Source organism: Acipenser ruthenus, chromosome 24, assembly GCF_902713425.1.
Source record: "Acipenser ruthenus chromosome 24, fAciRut3.2 maternal haplotype, whole genome shotgun sequence".
NCBI lineage: Eukaryota > Metazoa > Chordata > Actinopteri > Acipenseriformes > Acipenseridae > Acipenser > Acipenser ruthenus.
In genome coordinates, this window is record NC_081212.1 from 6,564,775 (window position 1) to 6,587,556 (window position 22,782).

The 22,782-nt window shown below is 39.4% G+C and overlaps 1 protein-coding gene across 4 annotated transcripts in view; it reads right to left on the minus strand.

Moving 5' to 3' along the window:
• Nucleotides 1-22,782, minus strand: part of LOC117429298 (zinc finger ZZ-type and EF-hand domain-containing protein 1-like) — a 44,708-nt gene that overhangs the window by 9,469 nt on the left and 12,457 nt on the right. For all 4 annotated transcript variants that reach the window (XM_058998238.1, XM_058998236.1, XM_058998237.1 and 1 more), the window contains exons 15-51: nt 21,441-21,607; nt 20,950-21,083; nt 20,785-20,855; nt 20,528-20,642; nt 19,793-19,952; nt 19,277-19,398; nt 19,006-19,128; nt 18,452-18,621; nt 17,963-18,044; nt 17,310-17,511; nt 16,838-16,995; nt 16,426-16,666; nt 15,995-16,074; nt 15,466-15,556; nt 14,818-15,355; nt 14,101-14,265; nt 12,506-12,625; nt 12,072-12,233; nt 11,753-11,882; nt 11,355-11,493; nt 10,505-10,670; nt 10,155-10,417; nt 9,707-9,885; nt 9,148-9,334; nt 7,500-7,654; nt 6,785-7,062; nt 6,030-6,204; nt 5,612-5,744; nt 5,298-5,518; nt 4,730-4,849; nt 4,436-4,627; nt 3,780-3,880; nt 2,222-2,357; nt 1,610-1,969; nt 1,220-1,363; nt 648-816; nt 255-353 (exon numbers count right to left, since the gene is read on the minus strand). In XM_058998238.1, the coding sequence (XP_058854221.1) occupies nt 255-353; nt 648-816; nt 1,220-1,363; nt 1,610-1,969; nt 2,222-2,357; nt 3,780-3,880; nt 4,436-4,627; nt 4,730-4,849; nt 5,298-5,518; nt 5,612-5,744; nt 6,030-6,204; nt 6,785-7,062; nt 7,500-7,654; nt 9,148-9,334; nt 9,707-9,885; nt 10,155-10,417; nt 10,505-10,670; nt 11,355-11,493; nt 11,753-11,882; nt 12,072-12,233; nt 12,506-12,625; nt 14,101-14,265; nt 14,818-15,355; nt 15,466-15,556; nt 15,995-16,074; nt 16,426-16,666; nt 16,838-16,995; nt 17,310-17,511; nt 17,963-18,044; nt 18,452-18,621; nt 19,006-19,128; nt 19,277-19,398; nt 19,793-19,952; nt 20,528-20,642; nt 20,785-20,855; nt 20,950-21,083; nt 21,441-21,607 (6,248 nt within the window). The remainder of the gene's footprint in view (nt 1-254; nt 354-647; nt 817-1,219; nt 1,364-1,609; nt 1,970-2,221; nt 2,358-3,779; nt 3,881-4,435; nt 4,628-4,729; nt 4,850-5,297; nt 5,519-5,611; nt 5,745-6,029; nt 6,205-6,784; nt 7,063-7,499; nt 7,655-9,147; nt 9,335-9,706; nt 9,886-10,154; nt 10,418-10,504; nt 10,671-11,354; nt 11,494-11,752; nt 11,883-12,071; nt 12,234-12,505; nt 12,626-14,100; nt 14,266-14,817; nt 15,356-15,465; nt 15,557-15,994; nt 16,075-16,425; nt 16,667-16,837; nt 16,996-17,309; nt 17,512-17,962; nt 18,045-18,451; nt 18,622-19,005; nt 19,129-19,276; nt 19,399-19,792; nt 19,953-20,527; nt 20,643-20,784; nt 20,856-20,949; nt 21,084-21,440; nt 21,608-22,782) is intronic.

The following is a 22,782-nucleotide window of genomic DNA, read 5'->3' on the forward strand; positions in this document are numbered from 1 at the left end:
CTGCCTCCGCTGGTTGAAGGGAACAATACTCAAATCCTACCTGGGAACCTCTGTTTGATACAACACCCCCAATATAATTAAAACCCTAAATGCACAAACAGTATATAAAGCTAAAATAAATGTTCATTTATAAATGTCTGTCAAAATAATTCATAGTATTTCTGCACATGCTAGGATGCAGTGTTTTACAGTAATGGATGTTACGTTATACCAGTGTATGCATTTCTCCCAGGCGATTAGAAATGTGAACTCACCTGTCTGAAATCTTCCTCGATGACCCCCTGTTACTGTAAACTTGTATCCCCACTCTGTATTGCTCATGTCTGAGATAAATTTGTAATACAGCGTGTCTCCTGTATGAACACAAAACCAAAATACAAATAGTATCAGCATTTCAATCTATTAAATGATAAAGCAGGTCAGGCTTGTATGACCTTTATGGAGCAAAGCAAAACATTGGATGAAAACCCACTAGAAGAGTCTTTTTAAATCTTAGTGTGCAGTAAATAAGTCAAAGCTGGTAACTGGAAACCCAGAGTTCCAAATGGACCGAGATTACTGAAGACATTAAATGAAAACATCTCCTTGCCGTTTTTTTTGAAAACTTTGTTGCAGTACTTGCAATGCTGAAGCCCTTTTTTTATTACCTGGGATTTCAAAATCTGTCCATTTTTGGGAGGACCCGCTGAAGTTGTGGTGATCTTGTAGGAAATCACTGCTGCTGGACATCAGCAACTCATCACAGCCCTCCTCTGTGTGACTCCGAGAGTCAAACTTTATGGATAGGTAAATTGCACTGGGGATGTGGACTTTGTCCTAATTAACAGAAAACGAGAGAGTTTAGACTGCCAGAAATCTGTAATAATCAGCTGAGACACAATGGTGTTTGAATTTTTTTTTTTTTTTTTTTTTTGGTGAATGAAATGCTTTCTTGCTATCCAACTCCAATAAACGATATTTCGTTTAAGAGCTGGTATTGCTGTATTAATTACACAAATGTTGCCACTTTCTGGTAAAAATACAATACAAATAATCCAGTTTCAGCTTTACTTTGTTAGTACATAGTTGCTATCTGGCCACAGTAATATGGGCATGTGTAAAAGGATAGGACCAAACATATAATTGGGACATCTATGCAGAAACCTACATTTGTGTATAAAATTTAACGTATGGGTAACATAGCATGCATGCCTAATAATTGCCTAAATCAGTTGCCTACCTCAAAGGTGGTGTTGTTGTCATATGGGTGTTTGGACTCCCTGACCTGCACAGCCATCCCAGGCTCCTCCATGAACTGACAGGCTGTAAGAGACAGGCTGTCCAGCATACTCTCACTGCAGCTCTGCAGCACCTTCTGCAAGATCTAGCGACACATGACAGCACAGAAACATCAATATCCCTACTGCCATCACTCACCAGACTATATAAAAAATCAAAACCTTCTATATGTGTTAAGCTGTAAACTTTATAAATAAGATGCAGGCATTTTCTTTTTTTTTTTCCACTTCTGTGGAGAGTTATTATTATTTTATTATTATTATTATTATTATAGTTCAATCCGAATAATGGAATCATGGATCCGTGCAGCTCTAGTGTTTAAAGCCCTTACCTTCTCCCATAGCTGCTTCTCCTCCAGCTGCATCAGCATGTCCAGGATGTAGGCCATGTGCGAGGCTCCGCTGAGCTCCAGGATGTCCTCTGTGACAGCCACGTTGCTCGGCCACTCTGACAGCAGAGAGGCCAGCACATGGCGTGCGTACAGGATGCCGATGGCCTCATTCACCTTGAACAGGTACTGCCGCACAGACTTGTTGCTGCGGGCGTCCAGTTCCTTGTGCAGCAGCGCGGAGCTCTTGGTGCGTCGCTGCTTGGCATAGCTGAGCTGCAGGTCGCTCTCTGTGCTGGTGATCAGCTTCTGGCTCAGAAGATTGGTCTCTTCAGTAGCGTTTTCACAGCGGCTCGGTTTGGACTGTTTTGTGAGAAAGATCGGAGAGCATGAAGTTTGTGAGAGGAACCTTTATGGAAGTGTAATAATATACGCAGAAAAATAGAAAAAATATAAATACAAATATAAGGTATGCATTGAGTAAATACTTACGTTATAGAAATATAAAAACTGATAATAAGAATACAATGTTTCTATCTTTAACATTATAAAAATTATAAAATTTTAAAATTATACCTTAAGTTAATCAGAACTGTGAAAAAAACCAATACCTACCTCACAAGGGACAACAATCATGTCAGTATCCACGGCCTTGGTGCTCCTCTCCTCTGAGCGTGGGCACTTGCCTGCCTGCCACTTCTGTGCCAGGTTGCGGATTGTCTCATCTGTTGTGATCACATCCCCGTCAAATCTTTAAAAAGGCAAGAAATGCAGGTGATCAGAACACACACACACACACCACTTCAAATTGACATCTGTATGCACAGATCTAAAATCACTCTTCATGTGTTGCAGTTAGAATATTAAAGGCAGACCTTAACTTATCAGCAACAGTTTGAAGGGAAACACAAGCATTTAAATCAAAACCAAACATATAAAATCAGACAGAATTGTCACCCCTAATTTATGCAAAGCCATCACAATCACAAACATTCATATTCTTTGAAACCAAGACACCCTCCCCAAACTTCAATCCCATAAAAACACATATTTATGGAAGAGATGGATGACAGCAGACAGTTTATAGTAGGGATGGGCAGCAATATCAATATTTTGATATGATACTGATAGATAATCGATAATAATTTCCATATCGCGATATCGTGGGATTCAAAAAAAATAAAAAATCACGTACGCTCGCAGAGACTTTTTGTTGCTAATACTGCTAAAAATACAAACTCAGGATAAATCAAGTTTATTTTATATTAATATACAACAAACCCTACACATACCAATCATGGTCAGTCTCGTAGGCAAACACCACACAGTAAAGTATTATTTAACTACTGTACACTCTACTTGCACCCAAGTGACGTCACATTTCAGGATAGCGGTATCTCAGTTTCCGGTGAATGAGCGGTTTATTTGAAATCCTGTTTACATCTTTTCCTTTGCTGTATTGAACAGTGACAAAATCTATTTTTTTAATTGTTTGTTTAATTTCTGAGAGAAAAAGGTTGAGTTGTAGTTCAGGCACAACTACAAAAGCATGTAAATATCAACGGCGAGAAGGAAACGGCAGTGATCACTGTCTCGTTATGCTCAGCTTCAGGACGGTACAATTCAATAGGAAGTTTTCATTAATTTCCTGTGCATGAAGAGACGAGAAAAATTTGGCTGAAAAATATTCCAAGAGATAAATTCACAGTATGTGTAGCCTACCCAAAACACATTAGTGTGATTTCAGCGCAATGATTTATATTTAAAATACATCGAGAACTGTAAATGTATGTGTGTGCGATTTTACTGTTTTGTTTTTAAACCTGACCCCTCCTTATGTCGAACAAACATGTCTGTATGATTATTAAAAGCTTTCTGGGGGTGAAGGTTGGGGCCCCTCTATAGACTCTGATGGGATTAAACTGCCTTTTATTTTTTATATATAAAAACAGTATTAAAATAGGTAAAATGAAGACAGAACAGAATGCATTGTACAGATGATGTTTACATTGAACAAAAACAATGTTATTTTGATTCTTGCACCCTTTATATCACTTTACCGTGGTCAGTGTTTATAATTCCATTGCTGAACCCCATAACTGCTAGTTCTGCAGGCAGTACTGAGCACAGGCAGGGATAATGATCAAATCAAATTTTACTGAACCTCACATACCGCTTCTGCACTTCTAGGAAGAAGGAGTCTGTTCTCTTCATCTGCAGCTCGTACATGGCACGCAGGATGTGCAGAGGGGCATTGAGGGCATCGTGAGTGATCTGCAATGAAACAAAGGGATCTCTGAAAAGAGAGGCTTTTATCTGCATTGCTCATCCAAGCCAGAGTAATTGCGTTGGACCGTGACACATTTTATTGTGAAGAGGTTGTTTACCCAGGCTAGACAATACACCTAGATATAAGAAAATAGGATAAATGGGCCTTTTAATTCTGAACACCTTAACAGAAATACAATTATTTTGCAATCGTAGTGACTGCGACTGGGATGCTGTGTAACAAATTGTTGTCCAAACATTAATTCATAATATATTTATAAAACTAAGAAATGAAATAACTTTTGTCAACACCTGAAAAAAAGTCAATTCACTCATCAGACAATATAAAAAATGAAAAGCCCCAAACAAACACTGATTTTTTGGCCAACTACAAAAAGCCTGACCATTAAAAAAAAAAAAAAATAACAGAACAGAAAACTGCTTTTATAATCTTGCACGGATGTTTTCGACACTAACCACTCTTTGAAACTACTTCATGAGGTTATAAATATATACCGACACATTACACCCTTGCCACCTGATCTTTTTTAAAGGCTGCACCTGGAAACAGATTTTGGTTTCTTCGTCCAGTCCCTCCAGGGGATCAGGCTTGTTCTGGTCCTGCTCATCCATGCAGCTGCTGGAGTGATCCGAGTCCGGCTCCCGCTCCAGCTCCTTCTCCTCATTCTCTGGGTCCCCCTCTGCCATCGAGTGGATTTCTTTCTTGGAGGAGTACAGCATTATAGACAGGATCTACAAAAAAAACAAAATACAAAAAGGATAAATATTATAATAAAGCTAATACCAGACCCGATTGGTGTTGCTGTACTGGTAGGGGACTCTACTCGGACTTACTTCCAGGTCCCGCAGAAGCCACATCTTACTGAACCCTGTGCCTTTGCTGCATTTCCGCACCAGAAGTTTAATCAGTCCGGACTGCAGTATAGCTGCCTGGGCTTCTTCTACACCATGCTTCTGTTATGAGGGGGAACAGACAGAAATCATTCTAAACATGATACACAGGGTCCTCAAAGCACAAAAACTTGAAAATTGTCACATTTTTCAAACTAAATAATCTTGCACCGAACTTTCTTGGACATAACTTGCTACCAAGTTCCAGCCTGTTTATTTATTTATTTATTTTATTATTATTTTTTTTAAATGTACCCAAAAAAACATTTGGACTAGAAATCTCTCAAAGTCTTTTGTGTCTGAATTGCGGAGAAGAAAAAGTATTGCTGTAACATTGTTAATCGTAAAAGATGACAGTATAGGTGGCCATAATAAAAAGTTAAATGTGACGACCATTATACCCCAGGTTCAAAACATAAGATTAATCTGAAAACAGACCTCACTAGAAAGAAGATGCTGCACCATAAATCAGGCAGTCCCGGTCAAATGAATGCTAAATAAGAAAACTAACCTTCAATGTGTTATAGAGGCCCTTCAGGGCAAGGGCCAGGACCCAGGTTGCCTCCACAGCCTCCGTGCTGCTGCTGTCCAGGTTGGTCTGCAGGAGGTGGCTGGTGATAGACACAAAATTCTGGAGGTAGTGGTTGACGTGAGACTGGGCTGGGGCCTGTTGCAGGGACTGAGGCTCTGGCTCTCCATGCCCGTGGAGTTGTACTAGCTGGTAGTCCTTCACTGTGGAAGGATACAGGGAGACACTACAGATCAAGGGAGGCACATCTAGCAGTCCTCCATAAACTGCAGCTGAATGGCTATGCATTCACTGACCTGTCCTCCTCTTGCGAGTTTTGACGTCCACCACTGCAGCCCGGTTTTTCTCAGTAAAGTGCTTCAGTATGATCATGTTGTGAGGCTCATTGGCGTTATCAATGAAGACAGAGTGCGTTCCCATGCACAACACCTGCAGATCAAGAAGATGAAAGAATCAAACCAAAGAAACAGCAACAGACAGCTTGAATTTAATAAGAGCCAGTTCAGATATTGATATTTTCTGATTTGGTGATACATTTAGCACTCTGTTTCAGTAGGGTACAGACATTAAAAAAGACAGGCACTTTCTTGTATCCCAAGAGTCTGATGCTTTTAATGACTTGTGCTTAAGAATGTCCTAACCAAGTTTTATCACAATATGATAAGCGGTTCTCTCGACAAATTGAAAACTATAAAGTAAGACATAGTGGCTGACCTCTGGGAATCCAACGAGAACCAGTAGAGTGAAGAGGTTGGTGCGTTTGAGCTGAAGGGGTAACTGCTTCACACAGTGATCAGTGAAGGCTGAAATCACGTTGCACCACTGAGGGCAGGCATTCAAATCCCGGAGAATATCAGCCACAGAGCATGCCCAGTCCAAACCGATCCGGCTGAAACCCAGAGGAATAAACAGTGTGGCAAAGACTGAGAGTTACAGTACAAGCATCCCTTCCTAAAAGGATCAACATTAAAAGAAACCACACTGATGAATGCACCAGTTTTGAAGTTTTATCTTTTACTATTTATTTCTTAGCAGATGCCCTTATCCAAGGCGACTTACAATTGTTACAAGATATCACATTATTTTTACATACAATTACATTATTTTTTACACATTATTTTTACATACAATTACAGTTGCGTTTTTACTGGAGCAATCTAGGTAAAGTACCTTGCTCAAGGATACAGTAGCAGCGTCCCCCACCTGGGATTGAACCCACAACCCTCCAGTCAAGAGTCCAGAGCCCTAACCACTACTCCACACTGCTGCCCTATCTTAAAATGTAACTACTATTTTTAATGCATGGATGCTTTATTTCTTAAAAAACAACTTCAGGATTTGAAAAGAGGGTACCCTGAATCTTTAAAGAAGATGAATATCTGTCTTCTCGTTGTCGGTCTAAAGAAAACTTGCTTGGCAACTCTCATTAAAGAGGCTGTGATTAGGTTATTATAAGTACAGACACCCACCTATCGAGACACACTGCTCCCAGACTGAATAGGAGCTGCGTGGTCTTCCAGCCCTGTGTGTCAGGAGTCCCCTCTCCCTGGGCCAGCAGCGCGTATTTGTCAGCAAGAGCCTCGGTGATGGCGCTGTCTGCATCTGCAGGGGCGATCCGCAGCAGAAGCTGGCCCAGCAGCCCCAGGGTCAGGTGATAGGTCTCATTCAGGCAGCCTGCGTTGGAGATCACCACCTGAAACAGCAGGGGGAGGGTCTGCCTCAGGTTGAACACAGAGATGGTGGAGCCCTGAAACAAGAAAGAAATCACTCAACCAATCAATACTTCAATGATCAGCAGCTGATGAGATTCATCCATGGCAAAATGCCTGAAAACAAAATACATATCAACCTAATTGTTTAGATGTCTGTTTTCAAATTTGAACATAAAAGAAAATAAAAACAGTTCTAGCGATTAACACTGGACAGTCTTTCTTTTAATCCGAGAACCAACAGATATGCATTTCGACCAAGTTCAGGCCACTTAATAAAACTGATAAAAATAGGGAACGAGAGTGCCAACGCTACAGGGTTAATGCAGATTAATGAAGACAAACTCAGGCAACAACTGTACAGCCTGTCACTGCTATACCTCAATGAATGCAGAAAAGTTGCCTTCTGAACTTCCATAAAAATAAATTTCTACTGCAAACCCTGCAGGATTTAAAGATCCTGTATAACTCATACCAGTTTAGCTGGAGGTAACATAGCAGCCAGCAGGCCCAGGATCCTCTCTCTTGAGCACTCAGCAAATACATGTTCCTGAACAGGTACCCTGGTAGCTCTGTCCTCCTGCTTTAGGGAAATGTGCTGGGATGAATCTATAGCAGCTGCTTCAGAACCTACAGTGGAAAAAGAAAACATATGCAGCTCAATCAATCAATCAATCAATCAATCACTACTTTATATATAGTGCCTTTCATACAAAAAGTATATCAAAGTGCTGTACAGGACAAAACAGAAGACAATCAAAATAAAATTCATGTGTATAGAAATTGAGTTTAGAATCCAGTTTAAAGATAAATCTAAAAAAGTAAGTTTTCAATTTTTACTTCGTCATCAACTGTGTAGCACTTCTGATATGAGGTGGCAGTGCAATCCACAATCTGGGAGCACAGGGACTAAAAGATCTCTCCCTTCCTTTTTGTGCATACTTGTATATATGTGACTAGCAAGGTTTCGCAAATTATAAAAGGAGATTTTTTTGGTGACATTGCAAATAAGCGACTTAAAAGATAAATCAGAGTCAAATAAGACCCCTAGATTTTTCACTTCCGTTTTTATGTTTGTGGTCAAATTCCCAGATCTATTTTTAGAGATTGTATGCTTCTAGTTGCTGCTGAGAACATAACAGAACATCTGTCTCAGAGTTTAACTGTAAAAAAATGTTGCACCTCTTAGCATTAGCATTCAGCTAAGGCTGCTACAGCCAGGTTATCATCAGGTTTTACAGAGATGTAGAGCTGTGCGTCATCGGCACAGTAGTGGAAGTTAACACCAAGTTTGCGGATTCTCACCCAGTGATAACATATACAAAGAAAAGAATGGGTCAATATAAAGCTTTGGGGAATGCCACAGGCAACCGATGAAAATCCAGACAGTCTCTCCTAATTAAACAAATTGCTGTCTGTTAGTGAGATATGACTTTTCAGACAATACCGGATAATCCAACACCAACTTCTGAGACGGTCAATTAAAGCAGCACAGTCCACTGTATCAAAAGCAGCACTTAAATCTATAAAAACAAGAACAGATACTCAGCTAGAGTCTGCACTTCACAGCAGATCATTCATCACTCTGATGAGCGCAGTCTCTGTACTGTGGCAGAACAGAAACCCGGCTGAAAATCAAGCACTGTGTTATCCTCAAGAAATGAATTCAGCTGGTTTGCTACTACTTTCTCTAGAACCTTAGCTAGAAATGACTGATTTGAATAGGTCTATAATTGTTTAAAGCTGTAGGGTCTAGGTGTGGTTTCTTAAGCAAAGGTTTAACCATGGCCATTTTTAAGTCAGAGGAAACTACTCCTGATGACAATGAACTATTTATTATGTCCAAGAAAATTTCACTCAAATCACTTGAAAGCTGCTTTTCGAATTTTGTTTGGAATTGGATCCAACAAGCAAATGGAAGAATGAATAAATGAATGAATGATATCAATTAATGAACTGCATCTTGTTCTATTTTAATTCATTCTACAATTGCATCCAGCCACCCTAAATAAGGCCAACCTGCACAAGAAATTGAAATCAGGGACCTCAAGTCTTCATAATGTACTGTCCATGCGCACAGCCATGCGGTTCCTTTCAGATGTTCTTTTCCAAGCATACTGCACCTTTCATGGTTGGGGATGTTGCCTCTTTGCTACACACAGAGGGGGTTTGACTGAAGCTCTTGGAAGAATCCAGAGTATCCTGTGGCACCAGTGCTTTCTGCTTGATGATGTCATTGCTGGAGCCCTCAGACCCTGAACCTGCCTTCAGGACACGAGCGGGCGCCTGGTCACCGACTGTGCAAGTATCCTTAAGGAAAATATTCTAGTTAGAAGACATATATAATACAATTTTAAATTAAAGCCAGTGGGATCATTAGACATTTAACTAAACATTAAAACTGACAGTTACTACATATAACAGATAGATTGAACAGAGAAATGTGTATGCAGTAAATTCTGAGAACACACAGAGGGGCATGTAGAACTTGGAAGAAATCATATGCTTCCAAAATGACACAGCCATTCTAAATACAAAAAAGTGTTTATTTGTTTTTCATAAATGTGTTTCTTTGTCAAATTCAGCCATTTCGGGATAGTTCCTGATACAACAGTCTTCCAGAAACACTCAGGATAAATCCAGCCTAACTTCCAAATTACAAACAAATACTGCTGAGCATACCTCTTTTGACAGTGGCAGTGAATTCACAGGAGTACTGCTGCCCCCTGGAGGAGCGGAAGAGTTGCTGGTGCTCAGCTCCTGACTGCTCTCTGCTATGGAGGTGCTCACAGGACACACAACACTCTCGGACACCGACTCATTGGGAGAGAGCAGAGACAGGAGTGCCGAGGCCCTCAGACCTGGAACACATGCAATTGTCAATAATCAGGTTCCTATTTCAAAGGAAAAAAATTCAACAGCACTGTGTCTTTTTGTATCTTTGGCAGATAAAAAGGGACAGTTAAAAAAAAGAAATAAATAAAAATAAATAAATAAATCAGACAAACAGAGGATATTGACACGTTACATGCAAATCCTTTTCAGCAGTAGATAAGGTAAGCACATGGAACTTAGAAAAAAGTTAGCCCAGTAAGTCAACCAGTTCCAGTGTCTAAAAAATAGGACTTACTTTTTCCGTTTTGCCCTTTAAGCAGGCAGTCTGCAATGAGCTCCGTGCAGCGGGTCTGCAGGTTTGTGGCACTAGCAAGAGTATTGGTGTCCAGCCTTTCTCCCTCCACTTCTCCCTCGCTGGCTAGGTCTGATGTGTAAAGGGCCAGGGCAGCAAACAGCAGCCAGGAGTAGTTATGGATGTAGGGCTGAATGAGTCGGTGACGGTCACTGATCCGAATGGTAACCATTGGAAACACTGTGATTCGGTGGGTTGGCAAATGGCTGTGGTAAGAAGAGTTTAAACAAAGAGTAAAACACTGCAAAAAAAACACACATACTGTTAAACAAACCAGGCAGGCAATTACTTACCTGTCTGGGTATTTCTTTGCATTATAGCATCCAAAGCAAAGATCGAAATCATCACAGACATTGCAGTTGATCCTGCTGCCCACAATCAGCCCCTGGCAATGGTCGCACGCATATTCCATATTAACCATTTCATGGTCATCCTCGTGCCCTTCAGGTTTGGCACCACCTAGCATGAAAAGTATAAAAGGAAATTCACATCATTATGCTAAATAATGACGGCTTTGGATGTCTGTTAATGCAATGCCTTCTTTTAAGATACTACAATGAAACGGATGCAATTCTCGTTTTCAAAACCATCTTGTGTTCAAAACCACGATACTGCGATTATTGGGATTTAAAATGTTGTGCTTTTTGACATTGTAATGTGATTTTTTGTAATTTGATACTTTGTAGTGTGATATTTTGTAGCAACTGCAAGTCGGCCCTTTGTTTCAGAATACCCATGGTGAAAAACAAGGTGTGTATAGGGTTTATTGTATCTTAATATAAAATTCATTTGATTATACTGCAGTAGTTTCGCAAAACAAAAAGCATGTTTCTGCAAGCTTTCCGTACGAGAATTTTCGGTGGGTGATATTTCCGATTTCGACAAATACAACAATTAATCCATTCTTCTATTTAAAAAGAAATCCATCGCAAATTGATAATATTAAAACTTCCAAGAAAATTGATGTTTAGCTTAGTAGTTAGATATTTCACCAACCGCTCTCAAGTTTTGTCAAAGTTAGTTATTGATATCATATCAAAATATAGATATTAGTGCCTATATCTAATATACTATTCCAGGTATTCAGTAAATTTGGTTTGTTAATTCAGTTTTCCCAACCAGTACTTGCTATGAGGCACTCACTTAAAAAGCAGGTTTTGCACAAGTCCATGTCCATACACTGCAGACAGCGGAAGCGATGCCAGGGAGCAATCTTGTCACATCCGTCACACGAGATCTCAACATTCAGCAGGTCACAGTATCGGGCAATAAACATGTGCATCTGAAGCCAGGAAACAAGGAAGGAAACGGCATCAAAAGACAGAAGTACAGTGAGAGCCCTCTCCTACAACTAGAGAACAGAAAGCAATGCTTTATACTGAAAGGGACTGGCAGAGTGGGTTTAATGGAGAGCTGTTTATCGTTTGTTAACTTTAGTTTTCTTTTTCACATACAGTATTAACAAGCATATAAAAAGTATATAGGCTGTATATACAAAGGTGACAGCACAGTTACTGAAATTGTATTTGAATACTACCTACCTTTCTTTTGTCTTCTGGGGCTGCCTGAGTAATCTTATCGTACCACCTCTCAAACATCCCATCCTGGCATTCTTCCATCCACTCCATGTTGCGCTCATAGTCTGCAATCTCATCGTCTTCTGTCCACTGGCTGGGAAACAAGGAACGGCATAATCACCAGCGAAGCAGAATACCCCTAGTGTTATTCGCACTTTACTAACCCTTAATCTCCAACTAGCTTCCACACATCAGTGTATCATTAACAGGGCAGCATCCTGCATATTAACCGACACAGGGCAATGATAAAACAGTAATTCACTAATAAGACTTTGATTTGTACCTGATTGCAATGTCGTGGACACTGATGTTCTCCTGGGACATGGTCAGGAGGAGGTCTGGCAGTTTAATGTCAATGAACAAGGAGAGATCCTGCACTTCCCAGCTCATATCTAACAGATGCAGCAGGCAGGTTTGCACACAGGACAGGGCAGGAAGCAACGTCCTTCAGGTGGATAAGCAATGGAAAGAGCATTAGACTGTCTCAGCAGAATTGGGAGTATTTTCAAAGCCTTAACTGCTACTTTCACTTAACTAAGAATCAAAACATCTCATTATATAATTCAAGGGCAATTAAATACACTGACAATATGCTCCAATGGGTCTAAATTTAGGAAATACTGCTACAATTTAGATGTGAATGGTACAACCAAGGCTGTAACATTAGCATTTCTCTTTTTTTGGCCTGGCAGTTTGATCGTGCAAACAGGTTCTTACTTGTCGTGCAGGTTGTTGAAGCTCTGCACCGCATTCAACAGCAGCAGCACGAGCTGGTAGAAGGACTGCCTCACCTCCTCCCGCAACTGCTTTCCACAGCCATCCAGGTGTCTAAAATAACTGCAGAAACAAAGAAATACCAGAATGAAACTGCTGTACAATTTGAATACGCTTCCGCTCCCCCCACCCCAAGCACCTGAGTTATATTTTTTTCTGCATGTTCTTTATTGTGCAAAATGTGTAGGATGCTTTTGTAGAACTATAAAAGAAGTCGGTGAAGGGTCATCTTTATAAATTAAAAAAACTCCAGCACCTGCAATTTGTGTAGAAGATCAGCTGGCCTCATCTTCATAGCAACCAATGATAAAACTTGGGCCCACTGTCTTTTCTGCTAACTGCTGAAGCTCAATTTGGTTATTGAAGTAATGAGATATGGTTGTAAGTTCAAGGAAAACAAGTCAAGGCTACAAGGAAAAAAGTGCTTTTCTTTGTTCTGATGAAGAGCAGAGAATAACAACTGGAACAGCCAGCTGCAAGAATATCCAGAAAAACACCCTAAAACAAATAAACTTGGAAGAGAACTTAAATATTGTTTAAACGGCTTAGAAAGGAGCTCCATTAACTGGGATCACCATTGAAGAAAAGGAAAGTTAACAATTCATGAATTAAGAGACTCAATTAGCCTACCAGAATGGTCAGTTTTACTGGAAGAACACAACACTGGCTCTTATTAAACAAAAGGACCCACCTTGCCGAGTTGTCACACACTGTTATCAACACTGCAGATACAAATAAAGTATTGCTCCAATTGAACTAAAGAATAGAGAATTACAGTAAACTATACGGGGGGGAAATTGAACAAATGTGTATTTGCAGAAAGCCTGATGTTGTGAAATGTAAAATGGGTGTTTCATGCATTGCTTCAAAACAAAAGGCCTAACTTTAATATTTCATGAAAGTAATTTACCAGATAAACAGCTTAAAGAATTAAAGAGATCCATGGAATTGAATGACAGGTGCTGGAGTTGTTTTTAAGAATAAATGAATGGGTGTTGTAGCTGTGAATTCTAACTGAAGGACATATATATTTTTTTACAACCGACTGAATTATGATTTCGTAATATCCTATTAATTAGAATTAATCTGGATTTTATTGTGTTATTTACGGACTCATATTTACTCAAACAGCTATCCTGCTTGCATATTCATTGACAACAGTATTTAGTTTTTATAGAACAGACAAATTATAGACAACTGGTGAATGCTTGCTTTTACACGGAATTGATCTTTACACTATTACTGAATATTATTGCTTGCTGAGATGAATATACTGACTACTGCTAATATTGATGCTAATTTTCTTTTCTATTTTTGTACAGTATAACTTTGATAAAATTAATTAAGAGATTAACGGTGTTGCATATTTTATTGCCAATTATCATCTATGTGATTTTGAATTTATCTGGAGAGAAATGTATAGCTAAGAGAGCTAATCAAAGGAAACCATTACACATTAATTATCTTCTTGGGTATTTAAACACCATTTCTCTGAACACTTTTCCCTCTAATCTACTTGGGCGTACTCTCTCTCATACCTTGTAAAGTCCTTCTGACATGCCAGCAGCTCCTGCAAGAATAGAATGCAGGGGGCCTGAAAAAGGTGAGGTCTTCCAAGGGAATGCAAACACTGGCGCACCATCCTCAGCACCTCACACACACTCTGCGCCTGGGTTTTCTTCAGGGAAAGAACTTGTAGAACACTGTCAACAAAAATTCAGGTTTAGATACAAGCTCTCCTCTTCAGTAGAACATGCACAACCAAATCTCCTGGCACTCCACATTCTGCTGGACACTCATGAATAAATAACTGACGGGTCACTTTCACTGAATGCCTGTGAAGCAATCAGGCCACACCATTTTTCCAACCAATTATGATTTACCACTTTTTTTTGCATATTATTTTTGTACTTTAACCATGATTTCCCCTTGGTTATGCTATGCATTTACCTAGTTTACCCAGGTTTGCTATCTTTATTAACATGCTTTACCATAACTTGCTATATATTACAATGCTTACCAATGCTTTCGCTGTGATTTATTACTATGGTAAACTTTTATAAGGGTCTAGATAGGGAACCTGTAAAATAGATTCTTATGGATATACAAGTTTCCCATAAGAGGTAATTTTTTTTTTTATAGAGTTCAAACTTTGCAGCAGGATCTGGCACCTGTTGTCATATATAAAATCTCTCAGACCAGACCACATGTTGCGTGCTTACAGCTTTCTGTTCCGCTAAACACCATGGGCTTACTTTGACTGGCAGATTGCTTGATCCTTCATAAAGTCATTGATGTGCTTCAAGATGGGGTACTTCTCCTTGATGGAGGGGACTATCCTCGCCTCCTCCATGGATCTGAAGGACAGCAGTCTTAAGCGCCCCCTGCTGAAAGGTGCTTTGCGGGTTGGCGTGGAAGGAGAGGACGGATCCCCTTGCTGAGGCAGAGAGATGTCCGAGGATGCTTTGATGAGAGAGACTGCAGAAGCCACTCCTTGGCTGGGATTTGTAGTCAGAGGCTTTGACGTGGTGCTGGGCTCTTGAGATTGGCTTTGCCGTCTGGCTTCAGGGTCCTTGACAGCTGCCTCAGCTGGCAGTGACGATGCAGAGGGGCTAGCCTGGAAATCCCCCTCAGATATGGAGACTGATCTCTGGTGCGTAAGCACAGCTCTTCCGTTTCTTTCATCTCTGGACCCCAGGGCTTCACTCTTGACCTTGTCGGAATTAAGTTGTCTCAGAGTTCCACTGGGGTTGAATTTAAAAAGGAGAAGGCTCTTTTCAATGCAAGTGAGAGCTGCAAAGTGAAAGCAAGAGTGAGAAGTAGAAAGAAAATCATTCATATAAATGCAAAATTACAACAGCTACATACTAAAAGCCAAGTAAAGAACACTGGATTTCACTAACCAAGGGATTCCATGTTCACCTCACTGGGATCTAACTCTTGCTTATCAGTTTTATTCATTTTTCCAACAAGGTACTTTTGCTTCATTTCAAGCTACAGAAAAAAAAAAGACAGTAGAGAAACGTAGATGCATTAAAAATATCAGGCATACAATTCTGTACTTACAATGATTACAGAAGATGCATCAGTTGGGGTATCGTAGGGCAGGTAAAAATACCACAGGTTTGGAAGGAAAATAATGCACAGATACACTATTCCTACATTGAAACATAGATATAGATTTAAATCATTGCAGGGAGTAACACATTGGAAAAACAATAGAGCATTTTGCTTACATGCATTAATATCTATGCTATGGAATAGGGGACTCCAGTCTCCGGCGCCTAGTAAAATAAGGAACGTCAAGTGCAAAAAGTTTAGGATCTGTTTTGAACTATTTGATAGGAGTTTACAATGTATCCCTTCCAATTTCTTACCACAATACAGCAACATAAAAGTGCAGGATAATCTAAAACAAAAACAACAACTCACCATCCAGGTTCTGATCCCCTCAGCCAGCGCATACACCTGTACAAACTCTTCACTGAGAGCTGCCTGACCCCCACACGAAACTGCAAATAAAAACAAACATGTGTGGCTCAATTTTAATGATCTAAAAATAGTGGGGGACGTTAATATTGCCACCCTTCAACTCTGTATTAATACCACTGGAACCACCCCCACCCCACCCCACCCCCAAAAGGGGTGAGTTATAAAAAGGTCCTAGAATGAGCAGTTAGCTTTGCAGCTCATTCAATTAGACAATATAGAACAAAAAGCACTGAAAAGGAAAAAATGACAGACCTTAGAATATATTCAGTGCTCCTTCATTATGATTCTTTAATACCACAGACAGATGTTTAACCGACTGTATGCATCAGTGTTGGTTTAGGCAGGTTAGAATCACTGGGTCAGGACTTTACCATAGTTCATCAGTGCTCTGTGCAGGGCAGGGGTGTGATACACCATTGAGGCAAAGATGGCATTGACAGCCTGGTCGACCTTTAACCCTCCACCTATCTCATTCCTGGGCGGCTGCTTCTTGCAGGCTTGCATGAGCAATTTTATGAGGTCTGTCCTGGAATCAGAGGCATCCTGGGAAGGATCCCATTTGGCAAATTCAATAAGAAAACATTTGATCTCGTTACCAGGAGAGGCATGCACCTAAAAACAGAAAGAGGATTACAGATTTTTTTTTTTTTTACATTTCTCTTTTAATACTATCAGTCTGACATCATTGCACAAGCCAAACATCTGTAGTAACTGAATATACAGGTAAAAACAAATCAATATTTTAGTACATGACTGGCATTCAATAGATTTCAGCATAAGTACCTTTGCTGTATCTGCTGTTTGGGAGCTCTTGTCATTTATCACAGCTTCTGAAGCTCTGACATCTGTACACATCCCATGCCTAAAGACAGTTTTCCACAGTGGGGAATTCAGAACAAGGGCCGTTTTTCCAGGGGGTAGCTCTTTGACACACCTGATCTCTGGAATAACAAGACAAATCAGACAATCATTTAGTATTCCTTACATGTAAACTTTACAACTGTACTAGCAACTGACAAGCTATTCAGACATTGCAACAGGAATACAATTATATATATATATATATATATATATATATATATATATATATATATATATATATTTTTTTTTTTCCAGTTAAACTTTAACCCTTTCAATTATTTTACGTAAATGGAATTATATGTATAATGCAAGACACAAAAGAAGAACTAGTGCATCATTGTATATTTTCCCTTCACGATCGCTTGCACTGCACCAAGATGAACAATGCACTTACCGTAAGGGGATTTCAGGGCCATTGTGCGGGAGGCCAGGCGACCCATGAGCCTGGAAACAAGGAGCTGTAAATCGGAGGCCCAGGACACGGTGATGTCAGGCAGGCCGTAAGCAGTCACTGTGAACTTGTAGCCCCACTCATTGTTACTGCTGTCAGAGTGGAACAGAAACTGCAGACGGGGACCTGCCTTGTAGGTCACTTTCTGTGAGTTAAAACAAACCACAACAATATGAGAAACAGTTTGGTAGGTGCTTTTTTATGATATCACCAACGCTTTTGAAAAGTGAGTTTGCTAGACTCTAGTCGGCCACCTATATATCTGTGCCCAGATTAGAAGCATTTCTTTGATCTTTATTGGAAGTATATCTTTGAACCAGATTGTATTACATTTCATTATACAGGAGATTGGTTTGCTGGCTTCTACCTGATTTGCTGGCTTTCTTGGTAGTTTTCAGAAATACAGCAAGAAGTATCAAAATACATACCTGTCAAGACTTAAAAGCATATATGGAAAGGTAAACCCTGCTGTACACTGTGATGACCAAAAAGTAGTCTAAATGCTTAGAAGCACAAGGTTTCTAACAATTAACGCATACATAACCGTTGATACCAAACTCCTGTAACCTAGCACATGTTGTATAAGTTCATCCTACCTTGGGCCACTTCTCTGTGCCGACCTTCATATCATAGCGTATTTTTCCTCCTCTGGAATCTGTGAACTCCAAGTAGTCATACCTGAAAGCAACAAACACAATTATTACATGCAGCAAGACAATCTATTTGATTTAAAATTCAGGTTAAGTATTTAAAATTGCGGAGGATAGCAACGTGTTTGTTTTTTCCTTATTGTGCATATTTTTTTAAACTACAACTGAAACCGGCAAAATAAATATTTATTCAATGCCATAAATGAAAATGAATTTATATTAATTACATACCCCATCTCCCAACACCAGAAAGAAGATTTGCTTTTTAAAAATTAGATAATACGACATTGTTTACACTCCCCACTTTTTATCCACATAAATAAAAAACGGATACTTTAGCTATGCATATACTATATAATCTGGATAAAAGAGGGAATTCTCAGGGAATTTTACTAATCAAATATATGGTAAAAAATAAAGGCTGCTTCACATTACCTCTTTTCTGTTTCACATCTTTCATCGAACTCCACCTCGAAATAGGTAGCTCCAGGACACAAAAAAGTTGTGGTTTCGTGCCTGTTGTTTTCATAGTTGTGAGGAGATTCCACGTTCCAGGTACGGAGCAGCACGGGCTGCTGAGACTGCTGGCAATTCTCCACATCCATCTGAAGAGGGAAGACAATAGATTTTAAAATCAGGCTGCTGAGATTGCTGACAATTCTCTACATTCATCTGAACATAAATCTGCCACTCATAACAATTCAATTCTTAAAACTAATAATTTCAACAACTTAGCATTTCAGGGAATGTTAAAATATATGACTTAAGAATCAGGAAGAGACAGATTCAAGACCTGCCAGTGGCAAAGGCAGAAACAGAATAGATGCTGACACCTGAGCTACTGTTCCCAACTTTCAAATGCTCAATCATAGATTTTAACGTAAAATGTTGCAAAACATTTGTCTAATTTACTTTTACCTCTACGTTTATATGAATTAATAATAAGAAGAAAATAAATAAAGAACACATGATACAGTAGTTGCTTGTACCTTGGTAAAGCTGTCTTCAGTTTCACTGCCCAGGCTCTTGAATAATTCAATGAAGGAGGCAGATGTTCTCAGGAGTTTGCAGTGAGGGATATCTAAGGAACAAAGCTCCAGCAGAAAGATTACCTGGAACAAGGAAAAAAAAACTGCAGTAAGCACATGACCAAGATCTATAACAAACACGTTTTTTACAAATACATTGTCAACATTCGTCTTTATTGAAATCCTTTTCTAAAAAGAACTTCAACGTGACGTATTTGATTATCTCCAGTACCAGCTGCCTTGTCGCCATGGCCAGAACAGAGTTGGTCAGTCTCTCCACGATCTCCTTCCCACTGTGCTTCACTAGCAGGGAGGCCAGGATGGAGTGGGAGCTGGACAGGAACTGCTCGACATCTAGGGGAAGAAAATTAAAACATTATTAACGCTGCAAATATACAGAAATCTTTGCAACTAAATCTATTAAAATGTCTTTGCAATTACAATGTTCAAGCCATACTAAAATGTTAACACATATCCCCCGCCACATCTGTAAATACAAACGGAGGGCCATCAGTATCATGAAAAAATAGATCACTATAACCTACGTCAACCGTATTATATGTATAAAAAGTGTGACATACAGAGGCAATGATATGCATCCCCAGTGGGGGAAATAGAAAAGATTAAAGCAGATATCATGAACAATAAGAAGTGCTTTACAAATACTGTTAATATCAACACAAGGGGAAACTGGGCAGAGGCACTGAATAAAACAGCCAATAGCAGCGCCTAACTGAAGTGAACCTACATTTCACTAGGATTTCTTTGGCGAGAGACGCTGCAATAGGAGACCCTCCTTTGAGCTGCAGGTAGCACCAGGAGAGAAGACTGCCCTGCAGAGCCCAGAACAAGGAGAACAGGACCTTTCGACTCTCCCCATGGGAGACATCCACCATCATCATCTCACACTGAAACAACATTGCAGAACACAGACCAATATCAGGACACACTGGACAGCGATGGTGTAAACTATAAGATCAATCCACCCAAATAAATAAATAAATAAATAAATAAATAAATAAATAAATAAAAACAGAGAACTTCAGTTGTTTTTTCCTGTATATTTGCAACAGTTCTAGGGACTACAAGTTGTTATGTTCTAAACGCAATTAAATAAATACATTTCCACACTTTTGAGAATTTATATTTTTTTGAGACTAGCAAGCAAATTAAAAAAAAAAAAAAGTAGTTTGTATATATTAGATATGGGAACATATATAAGCCGGTGAGACCATCAAATCTTGTCCCTTCTCAGCATGCCATTTGCCCTTACTAAGCCGATATTAATATTATTTATTTATTTATATTTATTTATTTATTTTTATTTTTTTTAAATCGGACAGAATCTGCCTTTTGATCTTAACTTTCTTTTACTCAGCTTCTATTTATGTCCTCCTGTTCTACAGTTTAAATAATAGTTACCCAAAGAGCGTTTGTTCTCACAAGTCCTGATTGAGGTTGCACTCGGTACTCTTCCCCTTACCTCTCGAGTTGCTACCAATAGCAAGGTGTCCATGACTGTCAGAGCTGGAGAGATATCAAAACCAGAAGGAGCACCCTTGGGAGGCAACAGCAACAAGCCACTGGGGTCTTGATCACTGTGGGAACAAAACACAGGGGAATATTTACAAAATGTTCCTACACTCTATAGCCCATATGTGTTTAATAACTTCACACCCTTAACATCCCTTAGCACTGAGTTTCTCCGCATCTGTCTACATTACTGGTTGCCGCACTCACCTGAAATAATTGCACAGGGACTCAAAAGTCAGCGTGACAGATTCTGGCTGATCCTGCTCGGTGATATTTTTCTAAAAGAGAAAAAAACAAACAAAGGGATTATGTTCCTCTTACATTCTGCAACCATGCAAATCCACTTACATTATTGATTGCTAAAGATTTTACCATCATGGCAAAGAGTTGGTCCCTCCTGGCCTGCCTGTCTGGGAAGAAGATGGCTGCTCCGTTCAGGACTGTATTAATGGCTTCTTTCTTTAGATATTTCTTAACAGAGGAATCACCTTCTGGACCATCCACTACTGCTCCGAGGAAAGGAAAAAAATAGAAATCAGTGGCACATTAAAATGAGTGCAGTGCAAAGAGAGAGCTGCTTTAGATGTAGACTGATGGGTTAAAGTATAGACTTGTAAACAGAAGCTCCAAGTTGATTTTCTAAAACAAATTAATAAACTGCATTATCCTTGCAAGCTGCAATTTACTGATGACATGAAGTCACATTGCTACATTCCATCAACAAATTGTAATACTGTTTAGTCTATTACATATGATGACTGCTTTGGTTTGTTCAATGGGTATTTTTGGTCAGACCGCTCTTTGTTGGGAGTCATGGAATAGTACAGATTTAATGTTCTCTCCTTTGTGACACAGGTCTTTACCTTCGCAGAGGTGCCTGTAGAGTTCCTGCACTGCCTCCGTCTGGCCAGTCCCTCTGTTGTTTGAGTTTTGCTGTTTCGCAGGCAATTCAGATGTTGACAGCACTGGGAAACAGTTCTGCAGGAGCTGCAGCAGTATCACCTGTGCCTTAACAGCCTCTTCCCCCAAGCTAAACAAACAAACAAACAAACAAACAATGCAAAAAGACAAGACACCAAAAATAAACACATCATAATAAAACCAATGCAATGAGTTAATGTATAAACATGCTTCAAGTTGTGAGAGAGAGATATATATATATGCGATATATTTTTGTTATCTCACTTGAGTGGGATAACATGCTTACCAGGACTAGTTTTGAATGTGTCTATGTTTACATTCCAATCCAGTGGTGTGCTTCTGAAATTCAGGATGGAGCTGCGTGTCTGTAGTTCAAACTATACAGCCACCTATACATGTTTTATAACAACTTTAAAATGTCTATTGTTGTTTTAATTTGGACTTCTTTGAGAACGTGTTTAGACAAGAAATACCAGTTATCCATCTGCCCACGTCTGACTTATCCAAACAGCCTGTATCTAGCCCTTTCATTAATACTGGTAACAGTAGGAAACAAGAGTCAAGAAATGCCAGTTACCAACTTGACTGCTTCTGACTTATCTGAGCAGCTTGTAACCCCTTCATTAAAACCGGTAAAGGAAGGACACAGGGAGGATGTAAATTGACAGACTGAGCTCAAGGGTTAGAAATTACAGGGCTCTAAATTAATCTGCGTCGAAGCAGAGTCTGTTGACAATGAAAGTAAAGATCCGCCAGGTAAAATAATCCCTGAATTAATTGATTTAATATAAAAAGTGTACACATTGTATTGCTATTTAATTTAAATATATACTTGTGGTATAAACAGAATACTGAATGATCGCTCGTGGTATACGTTTTTTATTTCCCTTAGGAGTGTATCCTTCATAAACCCTGATGGGCTCATGACTTACTGGGAAATCCTCCAACAGTGAATGAAAACCGAATACCACGAACAATCATATAGTATCCTCTCTATCTATATCTATATCTATTAATATTAGACACCTGTACAATTCCGATTGTATTATACAGATACATTAAAAATTGCAGGAGAAGGTCTTATTGGCTCACAGGCAGGCAAGGGATACAATGTTTTAATGCACACAAACTGGGCTGTCAACCAAGTATTTTTTTCTAATGATGCAGAATTCACAGAAGGCGCCTATGGAAGGATATAGTAAACAGACACAAAAGGAATTCATATGTAAAACTGAACGTCACTGTACTGTGTTCTCTCTTGAATTCACACAAAATAGGTTACAT